Genomic DNA, 24106 nt, shown 5'->3' with positions numbered 1-24106 from the left:
CATTGTACCGAGCACTTTAAGCTGACTATCACTGAAGCTCATCCTAACCTAATAGTTATATATGTTGAAATTCAATTAATACATACATAATTACCTAAGATCACTATCGCATCCATAAATTGTACAAATTCCTACTGCAGTTGAAGATTTTCTTCAATTTTACACAATCATCAAATGTACGGGAAAATCTGTTTGTCCTACAGACTGCCTGTAATGGGTCAAATATAATTGATTGAGGTCATAGGTTTTTTTTCCATCAGAAATTAGACTTTTAGACCTGATTAGACCATCGGAGCAGAACAGAACTTGCTGTAAAAGAGGTATTTCAAAGATGTGAAACACGTTTTGGTTAATCTAAGTTTAATTATGCATTCTCAGAATGCGTTGATTCCATTTTTCAAGAGTGTAAACTGACCAGAAATATAACAATTATTGTCATGCAAATAACCTTAGATTACTGATTAGTACTTAGGCTAGGTGAATTCAAATTTGCCACCAAACTGCACCATTTTACATATCAAATTAAAGCCCTTGAGTAAAGAAAGCCAAAACTGAAAACATTTTTGTCATATCACTTTCCGTAACAAAGTTACATCTTGTCAAAAGATTGACTTTCATCAAAAAGATTCAGATAGCAAAATTCCCCAAAATGGCATTTAGGGGTGTTTCTAGATCTTAGTCTCATGGCGATAGCAGCTTTTTTAATGGAACTGCTATCAAAATCCTCTAAAATTCCATGTGCGACTTGATTATCACCATAAAAATCATATATTTGGGTCAAGTGAAGTATAGAAAACATATTTATGTAGGTTTCCTTCACCGACCTATTCTTGAAAAAAATTCAAATTTTTATGTAAAAATCAGAGAAGATGTAATAAAGAGGAGGTTGATCAAGCTATCCTCAAACAAAATATGTGTGAGACCGCTCACTCAAAGTAAATGATGAATCACCCTATTTAGCTACTTTACAATAGAATACCACAATAGGGTTTGAACCCGGGATGGGTGTGATACAAGTTGCAGCTAACTGCTTTTAGGGATAGGTCAGTGTGTGCATGTCATCATGCCATACACACCATGCATGCAGACCATGTCATCTTGTCAGATTTCAGATAAAATATGACGGAAGTTCCATGGCAAATTATAATTTTTGCTACTTGTTGCCACTTTCAGACTCTATTATTTATGATAAAGAATGTTATCAATTATCATAATATCTTTATTAGGTTGGCAGGAAATGACAGGAAAATTCATAAAATAATAAAATAGAAATGATCAACAATCATCACCTCTCTAAAAAAATCCTAAAAATTTCTTCTTTAGAAATTTATATTTACAAAAACGGTGGATTTTGTGGGTAAATTTTACAGCACTCGATTTCTTTCTTGTATTACCCACATGTGGTATCCCATCCAAGCAGCAGGTCCTTCACACACCCGCTTCATACTTTTTAACAAATTCTCTATAGAAACATTGGAAATATTTTCAATTCTGAAGTGAAAATTTGTCAACCATGGGCGGTCACACACATAACATCATAGGATATTTCAAGTGGATGTCTAACTACTTGAGAATAAAGGACTATGAATAGATGCGACAGGATTACCTACGGGATTATCTCAAGGATATAATTCCGTTGACCCTCCTCTTTATTACATCTTCTCTGGTAAAAATGCATTGTGTTTGGGTCCCGGTCTCGGCGAATTTCGCTGACTAGCAAATGTGTTAACTAAGGTTTGCCTGGGTTACCTATAATAGTACTCATTACTAGTTAACACATTTGCTAGTCAGCGAAATTCGCCGAAGACCATTGTAGACCGGGGCCCAAACACAATGCATATATTTACATAGAAATTTGAATTTTTTTTTTCTAGAGAACAGGTCGGTGAAGGAAACCTACAGGCTACATAAATATGTTTTCTATACTTCACTTGACCCAGACAGGGTCTAATTCTGCATAAAACCGGGCAACGTTATTTCTATAGATCTGCTGCGCATTCAAATTGCATCAATTGTATTGCATCATAATTTCATTTGTGTCTCCATGTATGCTAATTATGTTTACACAACATGAACTCACGTGTTTTCAAGCAAATTCGCCGATAATAGGTGATCAAAAGCGATCGGAATGTTACAAAAGTACAGATCGCATTCAGCTTACTTCATATGAGATGATCTTGGGAAAAATACGGCATAATTTGTCTTGGTGCTTGCGGAATGCCATGCAGTAAAATATTAAAACGTTGCGGCAATTCATGATTGACAACTAGCAATCGGCGTGTCCTCTGTATCCTCCGCTGTCAATTTCTTATCCACTCACTAATCCTCACAAAAGCTTTGTGTTGATTACGTAATGTGTGGAGGCAAATTGCAATAAGTAAAATGAAATAATGAGTAGGGCGCGCTCCGAGGCGGGATTCTTCTTCATCTTACGTAACAGTATTGTTCTCCAAAAAAAACCGGAAGCTTGTCGTTTGGAGCTCTAGCTGAAATACAGCAAGATAATGTAAGATAGTAAATGTAAACCTGTATTTTAGCTAGAGTATCTCGAGCTAACTTGACCCAAATATCACGACACAACCAAACTTTCACCATCATTGGCACTGTACAAATAATTCAGAGAACACACCAGGTACCACCACCATGATGATCAATTGCACAGTTGGGAAACCACCAACCAACAGTACACACAGAGCTGCTCACATTACAACCCCATGCACTGAACTGACCTATCAGGTGCATGGATTTTCAAGAAAATTTGTTCTGGACTATGAAAAATACTCATGCATCAACATTTGACTGTCTCCACTTGTACTTCCTACACAAGTAGCTTGAATAAACCTTAAACTTCCGTAGAAAAACTTTGAAAACCTCAGAAAAACTTGTAATTTTTGACAAAAAGCCCTTGAAATTTGAGTAATGTTGGTTCGTATTTCAATGGGATGTAATTTGAGCTGGTGATGTCATTTGGTTATAATGAGCTGTGGTTGATTCATTTGCATAAGTTGAATTTGTACAGAAGTTTGCTTGTGAATATTAGACTGCGGAACTCAGTCAGTCCTACAATGATAGTCGGTAATTTATCTTTTGGTCGTTACATGACTATCATTTGAGGACTGAGTTCTTACCATACATCTTCCGAGGTGCAGTTTCAGACAATAGCTTGGGATTATTGGGGCAGAGGTTATCTTTTGAATTCTAATCCTAACCCCCTAACCCTAACACAATCAAACTTTCACCATTGGCACTGTACAAATAATTAAGAGAACACACCAGGTACCACCACCATGATGATCAATTGCACAGTTGGGAAACCACCAACCAACAGTGCACACAGAGCTGCTCACATTACAACCCCATGCACTGAACTGACCAATCAGGTGCATGGATTTTCAAGAAAATTTGTTCTGGACTATGAAAAATGCTCATGCATATTACTTTTGTCCATCAACATTTGACTGTCTCCACTTGTACTTCCTACACAAGTAGCTTGAATAAACCTTAAACTTCTGTAGAAAAACTTTGAAAACCTCACAAAAACTTGTAATTTTTTACAAAAAGCCCTTGAAATTTGAGTAGTGTTGGTTCCACTTACATCAGTTACATGTATTTCAATGGGATGTAATTTGAGCTGGTGATGTCATTGGGTTATAATGAGCTGTGGTTGATTCATTTGCATAAGTTGAATTTGTACAGAAGTTTGCTTGTGCCTAATCCTAACCCTAAACTAACCAGAATTTGCACAGATAGATATAATTTTTGCACAGGTAGATATTTGCTAAACATAGGAAAGCTTATTCTTTATACATGTACACTCAGCTTCTTCCGATGTGCTGCATCTAGTGCCCAGCTGTCAACCAAGCTCGACGTATGTGATATCACAGACCCCCGTACATGTATATGAAATTACTGACCGTGAATTACGCGTGCCCCGAACTGGTACCGTATCTTCCTTTCTAATTCTTGTTTGTTTGTTTTTTCAATTATTGGAAGTTAGTGAATTCCTTAGTTTCATTTCGTACATTATGGCTTTAACAACTCAGCCATCTCACCCTCTGTCAAGTTTTCAAGTCATGAAATACGGAGATAGTAGGCCTATCATTCATATGGCGAATTTCACTGGGGAGATTGTTCTATAATTTTCAAAATCATTCATTTCCACAAAACAAGGAGCCCTCTGAAACAAAAATTGGGATAGAAAGTTATTAATACACTATTCTAAAACCAAGATATCATTACCAAAATGACTTGATCAGGAAACACATGAAAATTTAAAATTGTAATGCTGAAATGTGCCAAACTAAGGATAATTGTGGCCTAAAAAGGTCAAATTTGGTCTTTTTTTTTCCTATTTCAGTGGTCATCAGTAGGCCACTATTAGTTATAGTGGCAACATTTCAGAGCATTCATCGGGCTGGTTAGAAATATCCATGTCCCAAGACAAAGTAGCCCATCTCGGACGTGCGGACTGTCTCTATTTTACATGCTGATAATACCTGTAATAAATTTTATTATCTCCAGATAAAAACGGTCAGGTCATCAGCATGTCACTAGTCAGCTATGGGGCCAGTAGCAGTGAAGAAAGTGAGGGAGAAGAAGAAACCGTACAACCAAAATCACAACCCACCCCTAAACCAAAACCTGGACATCAACCCACCCATCAGAAGAAGTCATTGTTTTCTTCATTACCACCACCAAAAGGTCTTTCCAGCAAATTACCACCTCCTGAGAGGGCCCCATCAAAGAGCAGTATTGGGAACACTCAACTTGCGGGAGATACAGGAACAAAGAAAACAACTGGACTGTTTTCATCACTGCCACCACCTAAGTCAACATCAGGTGAGATTAAGAATTGAATACCTGAGTGGAAGAAGGGCCCAACTCCAATTTTTTACACAAATGAGTTAGACCCAGCATTTTATTGCCAGCAGACTGTTCTTCCTTGTGTGTGAAAGATGAGCCAAAATCCACTCTCTAAATAGTCTTCCACGTACACTTAATCATGGTTTTCATGGAAGAAAGGCCCAACTCCATGGAGTTGGGCCCTTCTTCCACACATATTGGGTTAAAAAGGAATTTTGTTCATCCATGGAATCTGCTTTTTACTACAATAAACTTTCTTGCTAACATATTACATGCTTCTACTTGTGCAATTAATGGATAATTTCCAAATTTCTGTAGCTATTTATAACACATCTGCTTACGGAACTGGTACTTGCAGTATATTAGTGGAAGAAGGGCCCAACTCCAGCTCAGATAAGACCTGTACCGCTGCCATGGAAACACCATATATAATTTTGAATGTATGTAATATTGTATGTTCATGTATTAAAGGTCCCTGAAGATGAAAACATTCTGTCTATAAAACTTTTCCAAATATTAAGTTTTTCTTAATATCTCAAAAACAGTTTTGATGGAGTTGGGCCCTTCTTCCACTCAGGTATTCAATTATCATACCATCAAGTAGTTTCCTGTGTTTTCATTGGATAACCACCCCAATTTACTGACATGATATATCTCCAATCATACCTGCTAAGCGCGTATCAACACACCATATCATGTTGGTAAGGATATACACATGCGCGGCTCTGCATGACAACTCGCATAGCAACGGTTGTTTCATAACAATCATGCATGGTGAGTTGCAGCGGTCTCAGCAGAGTTGAGTTGTTGTTCCAACCAAGAATAACGCCTGTGAATATTTTTTTTTTTCGTTATGTGAGATTATTTGTACGGTATGATATAATTGTTATTAGGTTTGGTTTAGGGGCGATACGGATTACATCTAGTCTTGGAGTCCATATCACCCCCCCCCAAACCTCACCTAATAACTAATACTCCTGATTGCAGAAATTTGAAGAAAACCTGATTAAAAGATATGAACAAATTCACCATGATGCATACTTTTTTGGATCTGACTAGGAATGTAACAAAAACTTGGTGCCATGTTCACTATTGTTCAGTTTTGAAAAAAAGAGGCCTCAAAATAGGTCCTTGTGGATTTTTGTGTCTAGAAGGGTATATGCAATACAACATCATGACTCATGACAGACTCATCGTCAAAAATAGAATTATGTCCTCCAGGAGGTCTCCATAGGGAATTGCATGTGATAATACAATAAGCAGTGGGGTATGTAGGTAGTCCCAGTAACTGAGAACGTGACGACATTTACTTTTACATTGGGTATTATCTGATATGTCACGCTCATTTAACGTCCAAATGATTATGTCTGTGTTCGATTTTCCTAGTTACTAGGACTAGGTATGTAGGTCTGAATGATTGTGGAATCAATCTGAAGACCTGTCCCTCTATCATTTGAGAACTGTCTTCCAACATCTTCCAAAATGGCTGCCATTTCAATGGTTAAATGCCGTTCTGGTTGTCAATGTCTTTTCATGATTTTGCATTGGACAAGTGGAAATTCTTTTGACAAAGGAGACTTTGCTATTTATCAACAGGATCATCGGTGAGAAATGAAGATGCATCAAGAACAAGGAAGGAAAAATCAAAAGCTGTAGGACTTGGTGTTTCTGGTCTGACTCTACCACCTCCTAAGAAGAAGGCGCCTGTCAAGATAAACCTCCCATCTCTACCCGATGTATGTATTGTATAGTAATTGTTGTTATTAAACATGCGTAGAAATCTGATGCAAATCCATTTGTGTAAAGATCCTTGTACAACAGGGCGAATCCACATGGATTCCCGGTATGACTACTACTTATATCGCATATATGGCAAAATTGATTTCAATCATTAATATTTTGTACAAAATACTGATTTGAGGGGATGTTTTTTCAGCAAAAATAGCCATTATGTTGAGTGAAAAAGACATGAAACTACCGATTTGCCATCTTTGGGTTGGTTTTATTATTATTTTGAGCTGCTGGAGGTAGATACGCAAATTGCTGCAATCCTAAATTTGGAGGGGGCAAGGGGGGCATGTGCCCTGGGACGCCACCTTTAGGGGGTGCCGAATTGGCCAACTCAGCATCGATTCTGTGCCCCTCCAAGCGATGAATGTCACAATTTTAGGCACAAAATTAGTTAAAAGATCAATGAAGACCGATATTTAACTTCCATATAACCAAAATTAATAAGTGGTAGGCCCTATTTGTCCATATTTTCACGCGCTCTGCGCGCAATTGTTTCAAGAATGGGGGGCACCATTATGTATCCTTAGTCCTGGGCACCACAACCCCTAGCTACGCCACTGTTCCCACAAAAGTTGTAGTGTGGCTGATGAGGATCACACCCACATTACGATACAAGTGACAGTAGAATCAATCAATCAATCAATCAAATTTATTTCCATCAAAAATTAAAACATACAAATAACAAACATGATAAAACGATGGAGGAGACACAACTAGAAGCAAAAGCCTGTAAAATGTTGTGCCCCCTGAAACACTTAAAGAGCCTAAATATATAAACACAGATACACAAAATGAAAAAATACAATATACCAAGCCTGAAAGGAAAAAAGATAATACACTTGATTTCTCACCTCACACTCACACCAGGCACACTCCACCACAAAAATGTCATAGGCATGTAATAAAAGGTATGCACATAAAAATAAATTTATATGTGTAAAACATTTATTTATATAAAATTCAGTAGTATTAACCAAATGTTACCATATCAATGAATTTTAAAAAAAAAAAAAAAAAAACAGATTTCAAGTTTGACTTAAAATGGCCTAAGGTTGCTGACATTTTAACATTTTTTGGCAATGCATTCCATACTTTTGGTCCAACCGTTAAGATACTGTTGATTTTGTGGATAGGTATTTTATAATCATTCCTATTCCTTGTATTATAGTTATGATTTTCTTTGTGAGTCTGGAAGAAATTTTCAAAAGATCTAGGTAACATTTTGTTATTATACTTAAACATAAATATAGCAACTTCCTTATTGAACATATCAAAAATATTTAATACCTTAAACATTTTGAAAATTGGTTCAGTGTGACTAAGATAATCACTATTGGAGATTACTCTCATGGCACGTTTTTGGAGGCGGTACATTTTATTCATGTGTTCTTTATTTGCATTTCCCCACAGTAATAAACCGTAATTGAGATAAGGTAATATTAGAGTACAATATAATTTATACCTGGCGTCTCTTTGCAGGAATAATTTAACTTTGTTTAGTACACCAATATTTCTGGTACAAATTTTACCAATATTTTGAACATGTTTTTTGCAAGTCAAATGTTCATCTATAGTAATTCCTAGAAATTTTGCTTCACTAACTCTACTTAATTTACACCCATCCAAGATGATATCAAATTCTTTGTTATTTTTAGAAGGGATCAATGACGATTAAGCTTTAAAAATACTTACAGTATTTGAATGCCGCTTCAACCATATTTACTTTGCTCCCTTTCTTTGTTTAGCCCTAACTCCTCCACAGGGGGGTTGCTATCGGATGGGAAAGAAGAAGCAAAAAAAGAGAAGATGAACAAAGAAGTCACTTGGTACCTCCAGGATTTGAACCTGCAATTTTGTGCATAATATGACTTACGGTGATTGCGTCATGGGATGCATGGTTGCACAGTGGTTTTCCTCATTGGATTTTGTTAGATTTGTGCATATTAGGGTTAATATTGTTACCTGGTCAGTTGCTTTACTATTTACAATCTCAGAAAAAAATTGTTCAAGCACTTTAAAGGCCTATTAGGAAATAAATGGTATCCATTCTTCCCCACACAATGTTGGAATGCACAATATGCTCATCATCACCATATTATGTTCTCCCAACATTGATTGGTGGGGAAAGGGGAGAGGCTATGCAAAGGATGAACACTAAGGTAACACTAGATTATGAATGTTTTGAGTCATCCAGTAGTATAAATAGACAAAAATATGAATCAAATACTGGACTCACCAACGATTTTTTCAGTAACGTTGCGACCCGTTCACCGGGTCTTCATCAGACTGTAAGGTAACACTATTATGGTGCTTGTTTTCTAGTGTCTCATACAATATGTGCACTAGAGTGAGTGTTCAAAGACATTTTTCTGAGATTATAATTTACCGTATTGGTCCGAGTATAGTCCCACCCGTTTTTTAGGTGAACATTTTTCATAATTGGGGGGTGGAATTATACTCAATTTCAAAAAAAAAAAAAATTTGAATGCATTTTGATATAATTAATAGAGAAAAAAATAAAAAAAAAGTATCAATTTTCATATTAAAAATACAAAATATCTTGAAATTTTTTTTCTTTTTTTTTTTTAGGTCAACCATGAATGATCCTAGCATTCAGGTCTAGGTCCAGGGACACTCCAAAACCGAAAAAAAAAAAAAAAAAAAATTTTTTTTACAATTTCTGGAATTTTTTGAAAAATGGGGGTGGGACTATACTCGAACGTGGGACTATACTCGGACGAATACGGTAATTTAATTTTTGAGAACAGTTTTAATCAATTTCATTAACTCTATTAAACTTGATTTTGTGTTTTAATCAATTTCACTTAATCTATTAAACTTGATTTTGCTTATAGCCTGATTCTGATGAGGAGGAAGAGCCAGTTACAAAGAAACCCAAACAATCCAAGGTGAGAGAGATACTTACTATCATTATGGTTAACTGCATGGCAGTCACAATCAAAAGTCTCATTTTGTTCTTGTCATTTTGTACACAGCCGTTTTTAGCCAAACGTTTGACAAACATTTATGAAAATGTTTAACAAACATTTGGCTCCTTATATCCGTTTATAAACAGTTTGATCATAAATGTTTGACAAACGTTTGTGATCGGCAATTGTTTGACAAACGTTTTATTATTATGTATATTAAATGAATTCAATAAATGTTTGGCAAACAATTAAAATAATCCATTTTGAAACACAAAAAAACACATTTTTACCAAAAATCACATATTTTTTTACCAAACTCTCATTTTTGTCCAAAAATGTAATTTTTTTCCAAAAATCACATTTTTGTCCAAAAATGTGATTTTTGGAAAAAATATGTGATTTTAAAAAAAATGTGATTTTAATCTAAAATGTGCTTTTGTTTCAAATGTTTATTTGATGAAAATTGACAAACATCAATCTGATGATTTTATGGAAAAACATTAACAAGACGTATTTATTAATTGTTTGCCAAACATTTATTTAATGCATACATCGCTACTAAAACGTTTGTCAAACATTTATAATCAAACGGTTTATAAACGGATAAGGAGCCAAACATTTGTCAAACATTTTCAGAACGCGTTTGGCAAACGCTTGTGATCACTAAATGTTTGTCAAACGTTTGGCGAAAACGGCTATGTACTCAGATTTTCATCTAAATTTAAAAAAGAATGAAAACAACATTTATTTTTTGGTACAGCATCCAAAATGCAATAACCTGTTGCCTGATGTGTCATTCAAATACTTACCACAATTTGTCATAAAGTGAAACATCCTAAACATGTACATGTAAAGGAAATGCAGCAAAAAGACACTGTTACTGATATCCTTTCTTTGGTTACTAAGGAAACATGGTAAAAAACCCTGTTCTATGGGCAGATGACCTTCCCAATTAGGGTCGGTTAGTCAGGATGTTTTTTTCCTGGATTCTAAAAACCACAGAAAGCTTGAGAAATTGGAAAAGTATCTGGCATTTTTTTGCAAACATATTTTGAAAACTTCCTGAATTTTTTCCAAACAATTCAGTCAAATTCAGCCAAAAAGTGGCTGTTTTTAATTCCATGCAGATTAAACAAAAGAAAACCCCAAAGATGCAAAATCTAGGTTGGTCTGGCCCATGAACCACCTGAGCACTGATTGGTCAGTTACATGATATCTTCACTTAAATCACCAATCAGAATGGTAGAAGATCGTCCCTTCTAAAACAGCTTTCTTATGCCGATATATAATTTGCCTACTCAACTTGTACACATGCCTTTGTAGCCTAGTGCATTGTGTATTTTCTTCCTTGATGGTCTAGTTGATGTTTGCATGGCCGATTCATCACATTTATGTCGCATGTTCAAACTTTGTATACATGTGTATTATAAACTCACACTTGTGATTACTTAGCAATCTTGTACATATTGCCTCTTGTATTTGATTGCTTTACATTATGTATTTTTGTGTAGAATTTAGCTAATTGTAATGTATGTATCTTGCACTGAAGTACCAGTATTTATTTGTATTTTGATATGATATTTTTAATATTTAATGGGTGCACCCTGCCATGTCCATCCCTACATAAGCATGTTCTATTATGATAACGAACTAATACTTGTTACGCATCTTGTTTACTGCGAACTATTTTCTGCGAACTACATAAATGATTGTTTTTTTTTGGTATGGACCCTTCAACAGAGCATCTGTCATCGAAGGGGTGCGTCTGAAACAAGAGGCGGGAAGTCCAACCTACTACTACTACTACTAATGGTGCTTTGCAAATAATTCACCCCAATTTTTTTGCATGGTGAAATTATTCTAACAATGTTGCTGATTGGGCCAATTGATAATGAAAACTTCTTTTTGGCCAATCGGCAGGTAGTTCTCATGGGGTTAATGGAATGTATTAGACATTGACACAACATTGTTTGATTCAACATTAAGGATTGCAATCATAACTTCAATTTTGATTTCAAGAAATAGGATGTATGTTTGGAATATTTCATAATATATTGTTTGGTTTTACAACTTACTTTCTTTCAGGGTGTTGCCGGATTATTTGCTTCACTACCCAAACCCAGACACGCTTCTATGAAAGAAGCAAACCGCATTTTAATTCCTCATACATTGACAAAAAGGAAACCAGTAGAAAAGCCTGTTAAACCTGCTGCTAAACCAGCACCAAATAAACCAGCTAGTGTCACATCTTTAGTTACTGGTTACGATGATGATGATGACGAAGAGGAGGATGAAACAAACAATACCTCCAGTTTCTTTTCACTAGACAAGCAGGACACTGTCACACCATCTGTGCCTGATGAAATACCAAGTAATATATCCTCATCTACTGCCAAAGCTAAAGGAACAGTTACTATGCAAGATACAAGAACTAGCCACAAACCTTTAACTTCAAGCAGTCCAAAATTAAAATCGACAGAACTTCAAAAAACTTCAAAATCTGTTGATCCTGTTGAACCACCATCCCAGCCAGAACATTCTAGGACACTGGCTGCAACAGAATCAGGCATCAGTACTGAAGTAGATGACACTCCTGCAACCTTTCATTCACCTGCTCAAGATACACCGCTTAATTTCAAACCCGGAGCAACTACAGTGCCAGTGTATGGGAGCATGGGAAGTGGTGACTCGGATGCTCCGTTAAGTTTCCGCGCTGGAAGCCAACAGCAATATGGGTACTATCAGCAGGCAGGTGGCAGTGGGTATGCCTCAGGACAGTACAGTGAGGATTATTCCTATTCCTATGGGGCATATAATAGCGATGAACAAGTGACTCAAGCACAGCCAACGCAAGCTACACAACAGGAGGACAGTTACCTACAGGATAAAGAAGTAAGTCATTTAATTGATAATACATCATAATAGAGAGATTTCAATTTCCAAACGTACGTATCGAACACCCTTTCAATCTATTCAAAATCACTCTCCTGTAACAGGATTTTAAATTGATTTCACAGACATTTGATATGTACGTTTGGAAATCGCAAGCTCTCTAATATAGTATAGGGCTTCTCAAGCTTTGTTTCACATGACCCAAATTTTGTAACAAAAATATAGTGCAACCCACAGCATAATACCAAATTATATGCTGTTACTTACCGTACGCAGGGGGGGTACGGAGGGTGCGACCGCACCTCTCCAAATTTGCAAAAGTATGCAAAAAGTCCCAAAATTTAAGAATTTGCGAGCGTAGCGAGCCAAAAAATCAGGTTTTTGGTCAAAAAAGTTCCAAATTTGGGGGGAAAAGTCCACTTTTCACAAAATCGCACCCCGGGTGGGGGAAAAAAGTAAACTAAAGCAAAATCAGAACCCCCCCCCAAAAAAAATCCTTCGTGCGGGCCTGAGTGTACTGGGTAAAATTGCACAATTTCCATGTCATCCCGCTGACCATGCATGCTGACCAGCTGCCAATGCCTTTATCAGGACAAGATGCTCGCAAAGTGCACAAAATTTTGCAATTTTAATGTTAAAATGGGTCAAAATTTGGTGACATAACCAATACGATGCACAGAGATGCATTGTCTTTATTTTTTCCAGAAGTATGCTCTCAGCAAAATACTTTAATCATGACACTGTTTTCAGAACATAACAGGTGCAGCTTTGTCCTTAGTTTCAGAAAATGATGGGTAAACACAACCGCAGCAACAAGGAAGCCATTGACATCATTGATGTGAATGCCGATGAATATCTAGGACCTAATCCAGGAACTGAATGGATGCTGAAATCAATGACGGAAGAAAAAGAATTTCGTAGCAATCTGGTGAGTTCATCTGGGGATTAGAATTGAATATTCACGTCCACACAATTCAAATTTCACATGTACATGTATTCTGTGGGTGTTGTGTACATTTTGATAGCAAATAGTCAGTGGAATCAAACAAGTTTCTAAGTCTGCAGATTGGACATTACTTACTTGATTTTCACTACATCTGAACAGTTTTTTAAAGCAATTACACTTTTAAAATATTTTTTTAGAGGAAGGGGTCCAGGTCCCCCTAGATCCATCCCTTAGTGTTGATATAATTCAATATGTAGTGAAAATGTCTATGTGCATTATGCTCTGCAGATATACATGATACACTGATACAGGCTAGCCTCCCAATCTCAATTGAGTTCAGCATATGTGTGTAACATCCACATAAAACGTGGTAACAATCAACATTGCACAAACACCATTTTTTGTAATTTTAAGTACAAAAATGGTTCAAGCATACATTTAAACATTTATTCACTAATCTTTGCACAAGAACAAATTATAATGATTATGTAACAGTTGTTCTCAATTTTAAAATTACAAAAAATGGCTTAGGCATATACTGTATATGCTGTATATATATACTGTATAATTCCAGTGACTGTTGAATATGTTATTGAACAATTATGTAATCTTCCTACCAACAAAGCCACTGGTTTTGATGAGATCCCTGCAAGACTTTTAAAGGCAGGAGCGTATGTAATTGCACCTATTTTGACTCACATAATAAATTATTCTATCATGACGTGCACATTTCCAACAAATTGGAAAAAAGCAAAAGTCACACCTATCTACAAGAGTGGCCAGCATTCTGATCCAAACAATTACAGGCCTATCTCTATTTTACCAGTTGTATCGAAAATTATTGAAAGGGCTATTTTTGATCAACTTTATAGTTATTTAGACTCTAACAATTTGATCTCTCCTTACCAATCTGGTTTTCGCCTTCACATTCTACTTCAACTTCGCTTGCCTTAATAACTGAAGATTGGTTTGACAATATAAATGATGGTAATGTTATTGGTGTATCAATGATTGATTTAAAAAGGCATTTGATACTGTAAACCATGCCATTTTGATCAAAAAATTACAGTGTTATGGAATCAGCAAATACAGTATTGATTGGTTCAGTAGTTATCTTTCAAACAGAACCCAAGCTACATCTGTTAATGGTTCTCTTTCTGATTTTGAACTTATTAGTTACGGAGTGCCTCAAGGTTCAATACTTGGACCTCTCCTTTTTATTGTTTTCATTAATGATTTACCAAACTGTCTTAAATTTACTAAGATCAGCATGTATGCTGATGATACTATTATTTACTGTGCTGGCAAAAACCCAGCTGATATTGTTCATAACCTTAATAATGACCTTTCTTCAATGAAACAGTGGCTTGACAATAATAAGCTAAGTTTGAATGTAAATAAGACTAAATTTATTATGCTTGGAACACCACAAAGATTGGCTAAAATTAATGATGATGTTTTGAATGTTCATATTAATGGTGATATTATTGAAAGAGTTTTCTCTTGCACCCATTTGGGTATAATAATTGATAGTAATTTAAATTGGCATGATCATATTGATTATTTGTTGAAGAAGTCTGCCAGGAGTATTTCTATGATCAGGAGGGCTAAGTCATTAGTTCCCATGAGTGCTCTCAAGCTTATATACAACTCTATTGTTGCACCACATTTCAATTATTGTAATATAATATGGGGTAATTGTACCAAAACAGATTCAATTAAGTTGCAACGAATGCAGGCAAGAGCTGCTAGATATATTTGCAATGTTCCTTGGGACACATCAGGGTCTGAAGTTCTTAATCAACTCAGCTGGTTGACACTTGCTGAAATAAGAAACATCCATTTGGCAGAGTTCATGTTCAGGGTTACAAACAACATACTTCCTGATAATATTTGCATGTTATTTGAGAAAAGGAATATAATTATAATCTCAGGCGTAATCCAAATAATGTTGATGTTCCTTTTCCTTCAAATAACTTTAAGAAACGCAGTCTTTCATACAGGGGTGCTCATCTATGGAACGATCTCTCAGCTGAAGCACAGTTGTGTGATAGACCTGCTGCGTTCAGGAGATTGCTTTACTGTAATTATGAATTGAACTTTGCCTAAATGTTTGCTTTTGGTTATTACTTTGTCAATTGTACTTGCTTTGTATGCTTAATTTATATCACTTTGTCATATATAGTTTTTATACTTGTTTTGTATTTCCATTTACTTTTAATATCCTTGATTAATGATGTAATGTAACATGTAAATTTATATAGCAACACGGCCCCAGGGAAGACCAGCTCAAGGGCTGATCTGGGCTTTTCCGTGTATAAATAAAATTGAAATGAAATGAAATGTATCAGGGTGACACTGTGTTATCTGCATACTGCATCGGTCACATGACACATGACAATTGTTGAAGAAATGATATGCAGGTTTGTATTTGAGTGTGTGTGTTTATCGTCACCTCCGAACGACGATGTTTGTGTGATACTCCATATTCCATCCAGGGACCCACTTTGTATAAATATGTGCAATAGGCTGCAATTTTGCAAATAACATAAATAATAATTAGAGAGTGTCCTCTATGACTTGTAGTACCCGTACCCGTACTCGAGTCCCAATTCCCGGACCCGTACCCATGGCTCCGGACCCGTACCCGTACTCATGGACTGGGACCTGTACCTGTACTCATGGCCTGGGACCCGTACCCGTACTCATGGCCCGGGACCCGCACCCGTCCTCATGGCCCGGGACGCGTACCCGTGGCCCGTGGACACGGGTACCATGGGTACGGGTACCATACCATACAGTGCCTGCCTACATGCATGTAAGAAAGTGAGAGTAGATCTACTCTCACTTCTCACAAGTCTGTTAACTCCACTCATGCACTGAGTCATCTGATCATAGGCATAATCAAAACAATAGGTTACATGGATGGGGTTGGGTGGGGAGTAACACATGCATGGATCCAGATAGCAAGTGCCCTAAATTGTAGCCTGGTCCAGGGCTCTGAAAAGGGTAAATCTAGTCCTGGCTACACACTTAATGTACATGTATGCTATGCTACACACAGGGTAGATACCTACATTGTCATGATTGTGACAGCCTCCAGCCTATGCACACTGTATGCCACTCATACATGTACATACTACATGTAGCATTCACACTCTGACTGATACAGAAAAAATAGCAAACTGGAAGTAAAACATTTCAAGTTATCATGTTTTGATATCATTATTATAGCATTGTTTTATTCATCATTTTAATATTCCCCATCCAAATACACTCCCCTAGCACAAGTGCACACATAAAAACTACATTTTCCCACCACATGTACTTGGGCAGTATGTGCATTTGAGTCAAATGATACAGAGTTCCTTTGCCATACCATGTTTACAGAAATTTATGATTTCTTGGAGCTTATAGGCAAAATATTAATAATTTTCCAGATGTGCATAATTAATGATAATAATTATATTAAGGGGGTACTACACCCCTGTGGTAAATTTGTGACTATTTTTACATTTTTCTCAAAAAATAATAACACACTGGTAACAAAAGTTATGTATATTATTGGGGCAAGGAATTACTACACTGAAATTTCAGTGACTCAAGATAATCAGTTTCTGTATATATGATAGAAAATGAGGTACATCCTAGCGGTACCTTATTTCTTATCATAAATAACGAACCGCTTGTCTTGGGTCACTGAAATTCCAGTGTAGTAATTGGATTCCTTGCCCTATAATATATGTAACTTTTGTTACTAGTGTGTTATTAGTTTTTGAGAAAAATGCAAAAATAGACACAAATTTATTGAGGGGTGTAGTACCCCCTTAAGGGATCTAAAATTAGCGTTTATTGCTTTTCGACAGTATTTTTTGTGGGACATGAGAGCACCTCAGACCTATCGAATTGCATTCTGATATCAAATAATTTTCATTTTTTGAAAATCATAATATAATACAAATTTTATGACAAATTATAAAAATTGATATTTTTCAAATTTTTGATATATAACAGTCCTCGGTAAATTATATAAATCTAATGATATATTCTTAAAGTGTATGTAGCAGGAGGAAAAGCCGACGGTCAATTAAAAAAATTTACCTTTCATATTGAAGATATGGATTTTTTCCCAAAAAGACCTAATTTTTTTGGTGTTTTGGAAAAAAAATCCATATCTTCAATACGAAAAGGTCAAAATTTTCAATTGATCGTCGGCTTTTCATCCCACCTACATACACTTTAAGTATAAATCATCAGATTTATAAAGTTTACTTCAAGTACTGATAAATATCAAAAATATCAATTTTAATGATTTGCCATAAAATGTGTATTAAATTGCAATTTCAAAAAATCAAAATTATTTGATATCAGAATGACATTCTTCGTATTCAGAATGCAATTTGATATGTCTGATGTGCTCTAATGTCCCAAAATAAATACTGTCCAAACGTTCATACCCCAGCCCTTAAGCTAATGGATAATCTGGTGGATGTGTGCTGGGATGTGTGGAATGTGGATGTGCTTCACTAAATTTGATATTGACAATTAAGTCTACAAATTTTGGATCAAATTTGAAATCCAGTTGATGTTTTGAGGTGAATAATAACTTGAATGCTATAACACTGCTAAATGTATGTTGATATTAGTATTGTACAGTCTGTGTGTCAATACACAGACCATAGTTAACATGATTTTTGCATCCCAAAATATTTAAGCTAGATTCACTAAGACCATCACCAATCTCTTTTTGTAGTTGATTAATTCCACAAAACCAGTTCTACAATTTTCTGTAAATGGAAGTACTTCTTAGCAAATAGAAATGTCTCAGCAACTCATGGCCCACACAACAAATTAAAATGTTGTATATGCTTATAAATGACAAAATTAATTTCTCTAATTCTGTTGGTGCGAAATGTAGTTTAATTCATTTGTTGTGGTATAAATGACATCAAAGAGTGTATTTACAGCAAGGTATAATAGCCAATAAATTAATGTCAATAATCAATAACAATAGTTTTGTTTATACCCATGTACCCATATTGGACTCATACAATGTTTCTAGTCACAATATCTGTACCCGTACCCATGGCCCGCACCCGTGCCCATACCCATACTGGGACCCGTTACCCGTGCTCGAGTCCCAATTTCCGTACTCCACTACCCATGGCTCCGGACCCGCATACCGCACCCTATCTTGGGTTCGGACCCGTACTCATGGCTTCGGACTCACTACCCATGGCCTGGGACCCGCACCCGTACCCATGGTCTGGGACCCGCACCCATACCCATGGCTCGTGCACTGCCCGTACTCATGACGGGTCCCAATACTACAAGCAGGGATTTAAAAAATATAATCAGTCCCAGGTTGATAGGTCATAATGTCATAAACACAACTGTATAATTTGTGTAGGTCCCTGGTTAATCAGTGAAAGTCCGGAAGTAACATCCACATTCGCATAGTGCCACACAGCATCCCCATTCAGAGGCTATTTCATGTAGGGGTGTGCATACATCCATGTGAGGATGTGTTTACATTACATTGGAAGTGCAAAACCTCAGCTTTTTCTGATTGAACAATTAAGTCATCAAATTTTTGCTTTTGTATTCTATTTTTCAGAAAAAAGAACAGTTGCCATCTTCACAGCAGCGTCGGAAACATCAAATCACATATTTGGCCCACCAGGTATGCCCAAAGTATTTATTATTTTAGATGTACATTTCAAATCAAATGTTGATTCCTTTTGCTCCAGGAGTAACTTGATAGTTTTACCCTCCTCAAAAATTAATTTGATAGTGAATGCTGATTGATGTTATTCTGTTTCTTATTTCAAAGAGTGATCAGATAGGAGTTGCCCACTTGCTTTCTATTATTTTACTCTGTGACTGCATTTTTATGTGGAAGTACATTGGTATTTATTCAGGAAGAATTGTGAGGATTTCAGTTAGGAAGTATTACATTGTACATGCATCGAAATCAAATCAGCCAGTGCATATTTTTCTGATATGTGATAGATGCTGTTAAAATTTTCATTCTATTGCTTCCAAAGAGCAAAATTGATGTGATTGTTGATAGCTCCGGGTACTCCTTTCAAAGAGTTGACTCTTTTCATAGTGTAATTCAAAAAGTAAATACTTTTGAAAGAGTAAACTGGTTGTAGACTTCAAATAATTTTATTATCTGATGGTAATTTTTATTCCTTTAACACAGGCTAAGGAACGTGAGCTTCAACTAAAGAACCAGTGGGCTAATAACAGAATGACAAGAAAACAAACCCAGGCTAAGTATGGGTTCTAACTGCCAGGATGACCTACCACAACTGTCTTTCTGAGTGCTTCAGTACTTTCTAAGATAAGCACTTGAAAAGGTGTGGAGCATGCGATGGTGTATGATATATGTGACACGATCTGGTCCATGGGGGCCAAAGGCGGCAAATTTGAAATTGATATAAAGGCAAAAATATGGATCAAAAAAACATTAAAATACATAAGAAAATACACATCACAAAACTTAAGAGCCAAGTAAGCTAGACCTTTGGTGTTTTCAGGCTATGTGATAGCCTAAAGTTTGTATGAAGTAATAACCATAGTAACTCGATATCAGTTCTTAAAAAAATGCCACTTTTGGCCCCATGGAGCAGATCATGTCACATATGATGACCTGATAAATTCACCTTTTTGGTATACCCTGAAAGCCTTTGTAAATTAAACCATGTGCATTTAATCTTCACTGTACATGGATATCCTCATCAATGTGCATGATGAATCGTTAAATCACAAAAGGCTTTTGAGAAATCACAAAATGGGCAATCAGGGCTTCACTTTCATGTTTACACACACATTGTCAAGTTCAACAAAATCTCTTTGAAGAAAAGATTAACAATACAACCAGATTTTCCATGTCAGTTGTGGACAAATCAATGTTCAAATCCATAAGTGGAGAAAGGACCATGCTTCTATGTTGTTCCTTTGTTCCTAGAAGGGAACATGTTGAATCCCTAGATTTTTCACCATAAAATTAAGTTCTTGTGTAATTTTACATTATGATGTTTTCAGGATGTCATGCAATTTACATGTAGGATCTATAGCATACTCAAATGATTAGTAAAGACTGGGGTGTGAAAATATGTGTTAGTGTAAAGGACATTTATTGAATCATTACACTAAGAAGTTGAGTAGGGAGTAAGAAACAAATACTTTCAATATCAGCATTAATGTATAATTATGTTCCTGTATGCTGCAGCATTGGCACTCAACAAAACAAGTCTACTTCTTGATGCAATTAAAAGTCAAGGAAAAATTAGGTCTCAGATAAGGGTCATTAATTAGAACATACTCCCAATTTCTGAAATAACTGTGTTGGAAGACAACTCGGTAATTTTTGGTCAATTTAACTCATTCAACTTGAATCCAGATTTTTGATGTTTTACTGCAGGGTGTCCCTGAAAGAACTGTATCGTCGGAAACTTAAATTTGCGGATATTTTAGTCCCTGAACAAACCAGAATTATATCATTTGTGGGGCTTAAGGAATAAAACTGCTATCACATACTTTTTGAATTTTTACAATTGACCTTTCGTTTTTGATAAGCATTTTACAAAACTACCTCATTTTCAATCGTTTCCATAGAGTCCAATATCAATCAATGACAACAGATGTCTCATGTGCAGTGACTGGCACTCCTAATGCAGATCACTGATTGATATTTGAATCTGTGGAAAGGTTTGAAAGTGAGGTAGTTTCATAAGATTCTTATACTTCATAAACAGTGTGATCATTTGTCAAAATTATGTTTAGTAGCATAAAAGCATCATAATATTAATACCAAACTAATTAAGTTTTCGACGATACAGTTCTTTCAGGGACACCCTGTACACCAGAATGATCGCAATGTTTATGTTTTTACTTAAACTATATAAGCGTGATTGGAAAATCAATATAAAAATTGGTTGAAGTCCTGATTATGGTGATCATAGTTTTGATGTGCACTGGATGGGTTTCAAATGTATATAAATGTTCAACAAAGTAGGTAGTGGTGTCTCCAATGGACGAGGTACAAAACACACCAAGGATCAAAGGATGATACAAGAGGATACCTGGAATAAATAAAAACAGAAAGATTTGAGCCAGGTATACCAACTTGATGAACAAGGCAGACAAAATTAGGTAAAAAACTAATGTTGTATGTAAACCATGGAGGTGTACACTGACATTGCACTAGTAAAAATCACAGTTTATCTGCCCGAAGAAGGGTATCTGCCCGAAACGTCAGTTCTAATTTTGGATTTTTACTAGTGCAGTGTCAGTGTACACTTCCATGGTTTACATACTGCATTAGTTTTATCTAATTTTGTCTTTGTCTTAATTGTTCCCCACATCAAGTTGGTGTACCTGGCTCGAATCTTTCTATAGATGGTAACATTACAGGTAATGGTCAATCAGGTTTTATGTTGAAAACAGGTCTGGAACATTTTCACACACTGTATTTACAAGTTTTTTTGGTTTAATGAGGATGCCCATCAGGGTTAATATTTTGATGCACAAATCATTTATGTTTACACGTTCACACACTTTCCATGCCCCTTCAAATGCAAAGTGATCCCTGGGATCCATTTCACTAAAACTATATGAAGCTTTAAGTAAGTCTCAAAACCGTTTGTAATTTACGATGAGTCTTATGCTGGTTTCATACTAGCTTGCTGCTGAGCGGCGTGGCGCACGCGTATTGCAGACAAACGGACACAATCAAGGCTTGTCATTGGTTGAAACGCCCTGATGGAGGCTTTAAGTACAATTTCACCCAACTTACATACGAATGGCACGCTTCGTAAGTAATAGGGATTTACTACAGGTACCTCTCATAAAGATATGTCTTGTATTGGGTATTCATAACTGTATGAATGGTTACTTGAGTTACGAAGGGTTAAAAGTTCAATGACGATTTGCCTGGAAAATCACATATTAAAAAGAAAATTGTTATTAAAACATAATGTGATAGATTGTAAACTGGCTTCAAAAAGAAACTTATAATTGGAACCCAGCAAAACAAGTCTATTAAGCTGTGAATGTGGTCCAGAAAGGTGTTCCATGTTAGTGCATTTTGCTGTTGTGTCAGTTGGACAACTGTTTGGTTACTGACTATGTGTTTAGAGTAGAGTATTGAAGTAATCCTGTGTGCAATTTTTGTTCATTTTTATGGAGAGGATTTTAAGATATGACCTTGTGAAAAATTATAAGTTTCTTTTTGAGGCCAGTTTATTAAATGTACAGATCTCATTTTTTATATATATAATAAAATGTTTGAAATTTATTATTTCCATCCAAACATTGTTATATTTATTAATTAAGTAAAAATAGGCAATGAAATAAAATAATAGAGGTTAAGGATGCAACATGTTTCTTCCTTCTTTTCCCATATCAGCCAGCATGCTTGTATAGGCTTTCTAGCATGGCTTGAGCAATCAACATATTGCTTGAGTCCAGGTGCAAGTGCAACTGTGTCTCTACACACAGCAACATTTTTAACAAATAAACAGTGGCGTGGTATCGTAGGGGCACATTGACCCCAATCAATTTGAAAATTTATAAAATTCCATAGGCAAATTGTCAAAACAAAACAGAGTGTGCCCCCCCCCCACCATTGGTCAATGCCCCCAATAGAATGACTTTCACCTGGGGCTATTTAAATGTGCCTCCTAGCACCCTACTTGAAAGGTCCGTCCACGCCTGCACTATATAGATGTTTAGTTCATACACAGTGTGTTTGTGTGAGTGAAATTTGTATGCAGCTTTGATGAATTTTATGCAATTTGCCAACAACTTATGCACCTTTGCATCACTTAAAGCCATATTATAACATTTTCAAACAAAATAGATTAGCATTTCTTTGCCCTAAAATGTTAGCTTTTACTGTCAGATATATCCCCTTTTATTTTTTATCCGAACAACTACGGCAAAGCAAAGAGAATTGGAATTTACTACCAGCGCACATGTCACCAATACGCACCACTCCTTCGGTCATGACATGTTGTGGTACGACCCTTTGTTGTGTATATCACCGTCCCGCACGCCGTGTACGTACTGTGTGTTATATGAACATTGTGTATGCGTTCGACTAATAATTCAATCGTAATAATAAAGCGCCGGTTCCGACGTTTTATTCAAAATCTTGGATTTTGACAAAACTACAGCACCTTGAGTCTTGATTTTTGCAGGGTATATTGGTTTAATAAAGTACAATTTAATCGTGTAAAAAAGGAATTTTAAAAATTCAGTGAGGGGCCAGGCGTCTTCCTCAGCAAATGTTATAATATGGCTTTAAGTTGCGGAATTTACAGAAACCTTTTGAGAATTTTACAGTACTGTGCCATAATGTATAAAGGACATGTGTATTTAATTTATGCAACATTTATTACTGAGTTTGTATGGGATTTTCATTTCCATGATTAACATTTTTTTAACTTATTAATAACATTTAACTTCAAGTGATCATAATCAGTAAACCAGCTGTGTACTTTCATCGAGTTGTTAAAAAAACAAGAATTCTATTAAATGGATTAACATTTTAAATTTTATATGAAAACCTACCCTTCGAAGTAAACCCAATAATTTTTTTTTCTAATTAGTATACATTTTACAGAGATTACAATTTCATTAAATTGTAGGCACCTGCGTGCATTTGATGCAA

General features: G+C 35.9%; 1 protein-coding gene across 1 annotated transcript; it reads left to right on the top strand.

Annotated features, from left to right (window-relative positions):
- Positions 1 to 196: 196 nt before the first annotated feature.
- LOC140159323 (proline-rich protein PRCC-like) lies at positions 197 to 22806 on the top strand. Its single transcript, XM_072182763.1, has 8 exons — positions 197 to 320; positions 4522 to 4839; positions 6460 to 6599; positions 9510 to 9563; positions 11670 to 12476; positions 13255 to 13404; positions 19040 to 19105; positions 19631 to 22806. The coding sequence occupies exons 2-8, from the start codon at positions 4545 to 4547 to the stop codon at positions 19715 to 19717; spliced, it is 1599 nt and encodes a 532-aa protein (XP_072038864.1). The 5' UTR covers positions 197 to 320; positions 4522 to 4544; the 3' UTR covers positions 19718 to 22806.
- The last annotated feature ends 1300 nt before the right edge of the window (positions 22807 to 24106 follow it).

The sequence above is a fragment of the Amphiura filiformis genome, chromosome 8 (assembly GCF_039555335.1).
Source record: "Amphiura filiformis chromosome 8, Afil_fr2py, whole genome shotgun sequence".
NCBI lineage: Eukaryota > Metazoa > Echinodermata > Ophiuroidea > Amphilepidida > Amphiuridae > Amphiura > Amphiura filiformis.
This window is presented reverse-complemented; position numbering and strand designations above follow the sequence as displayed.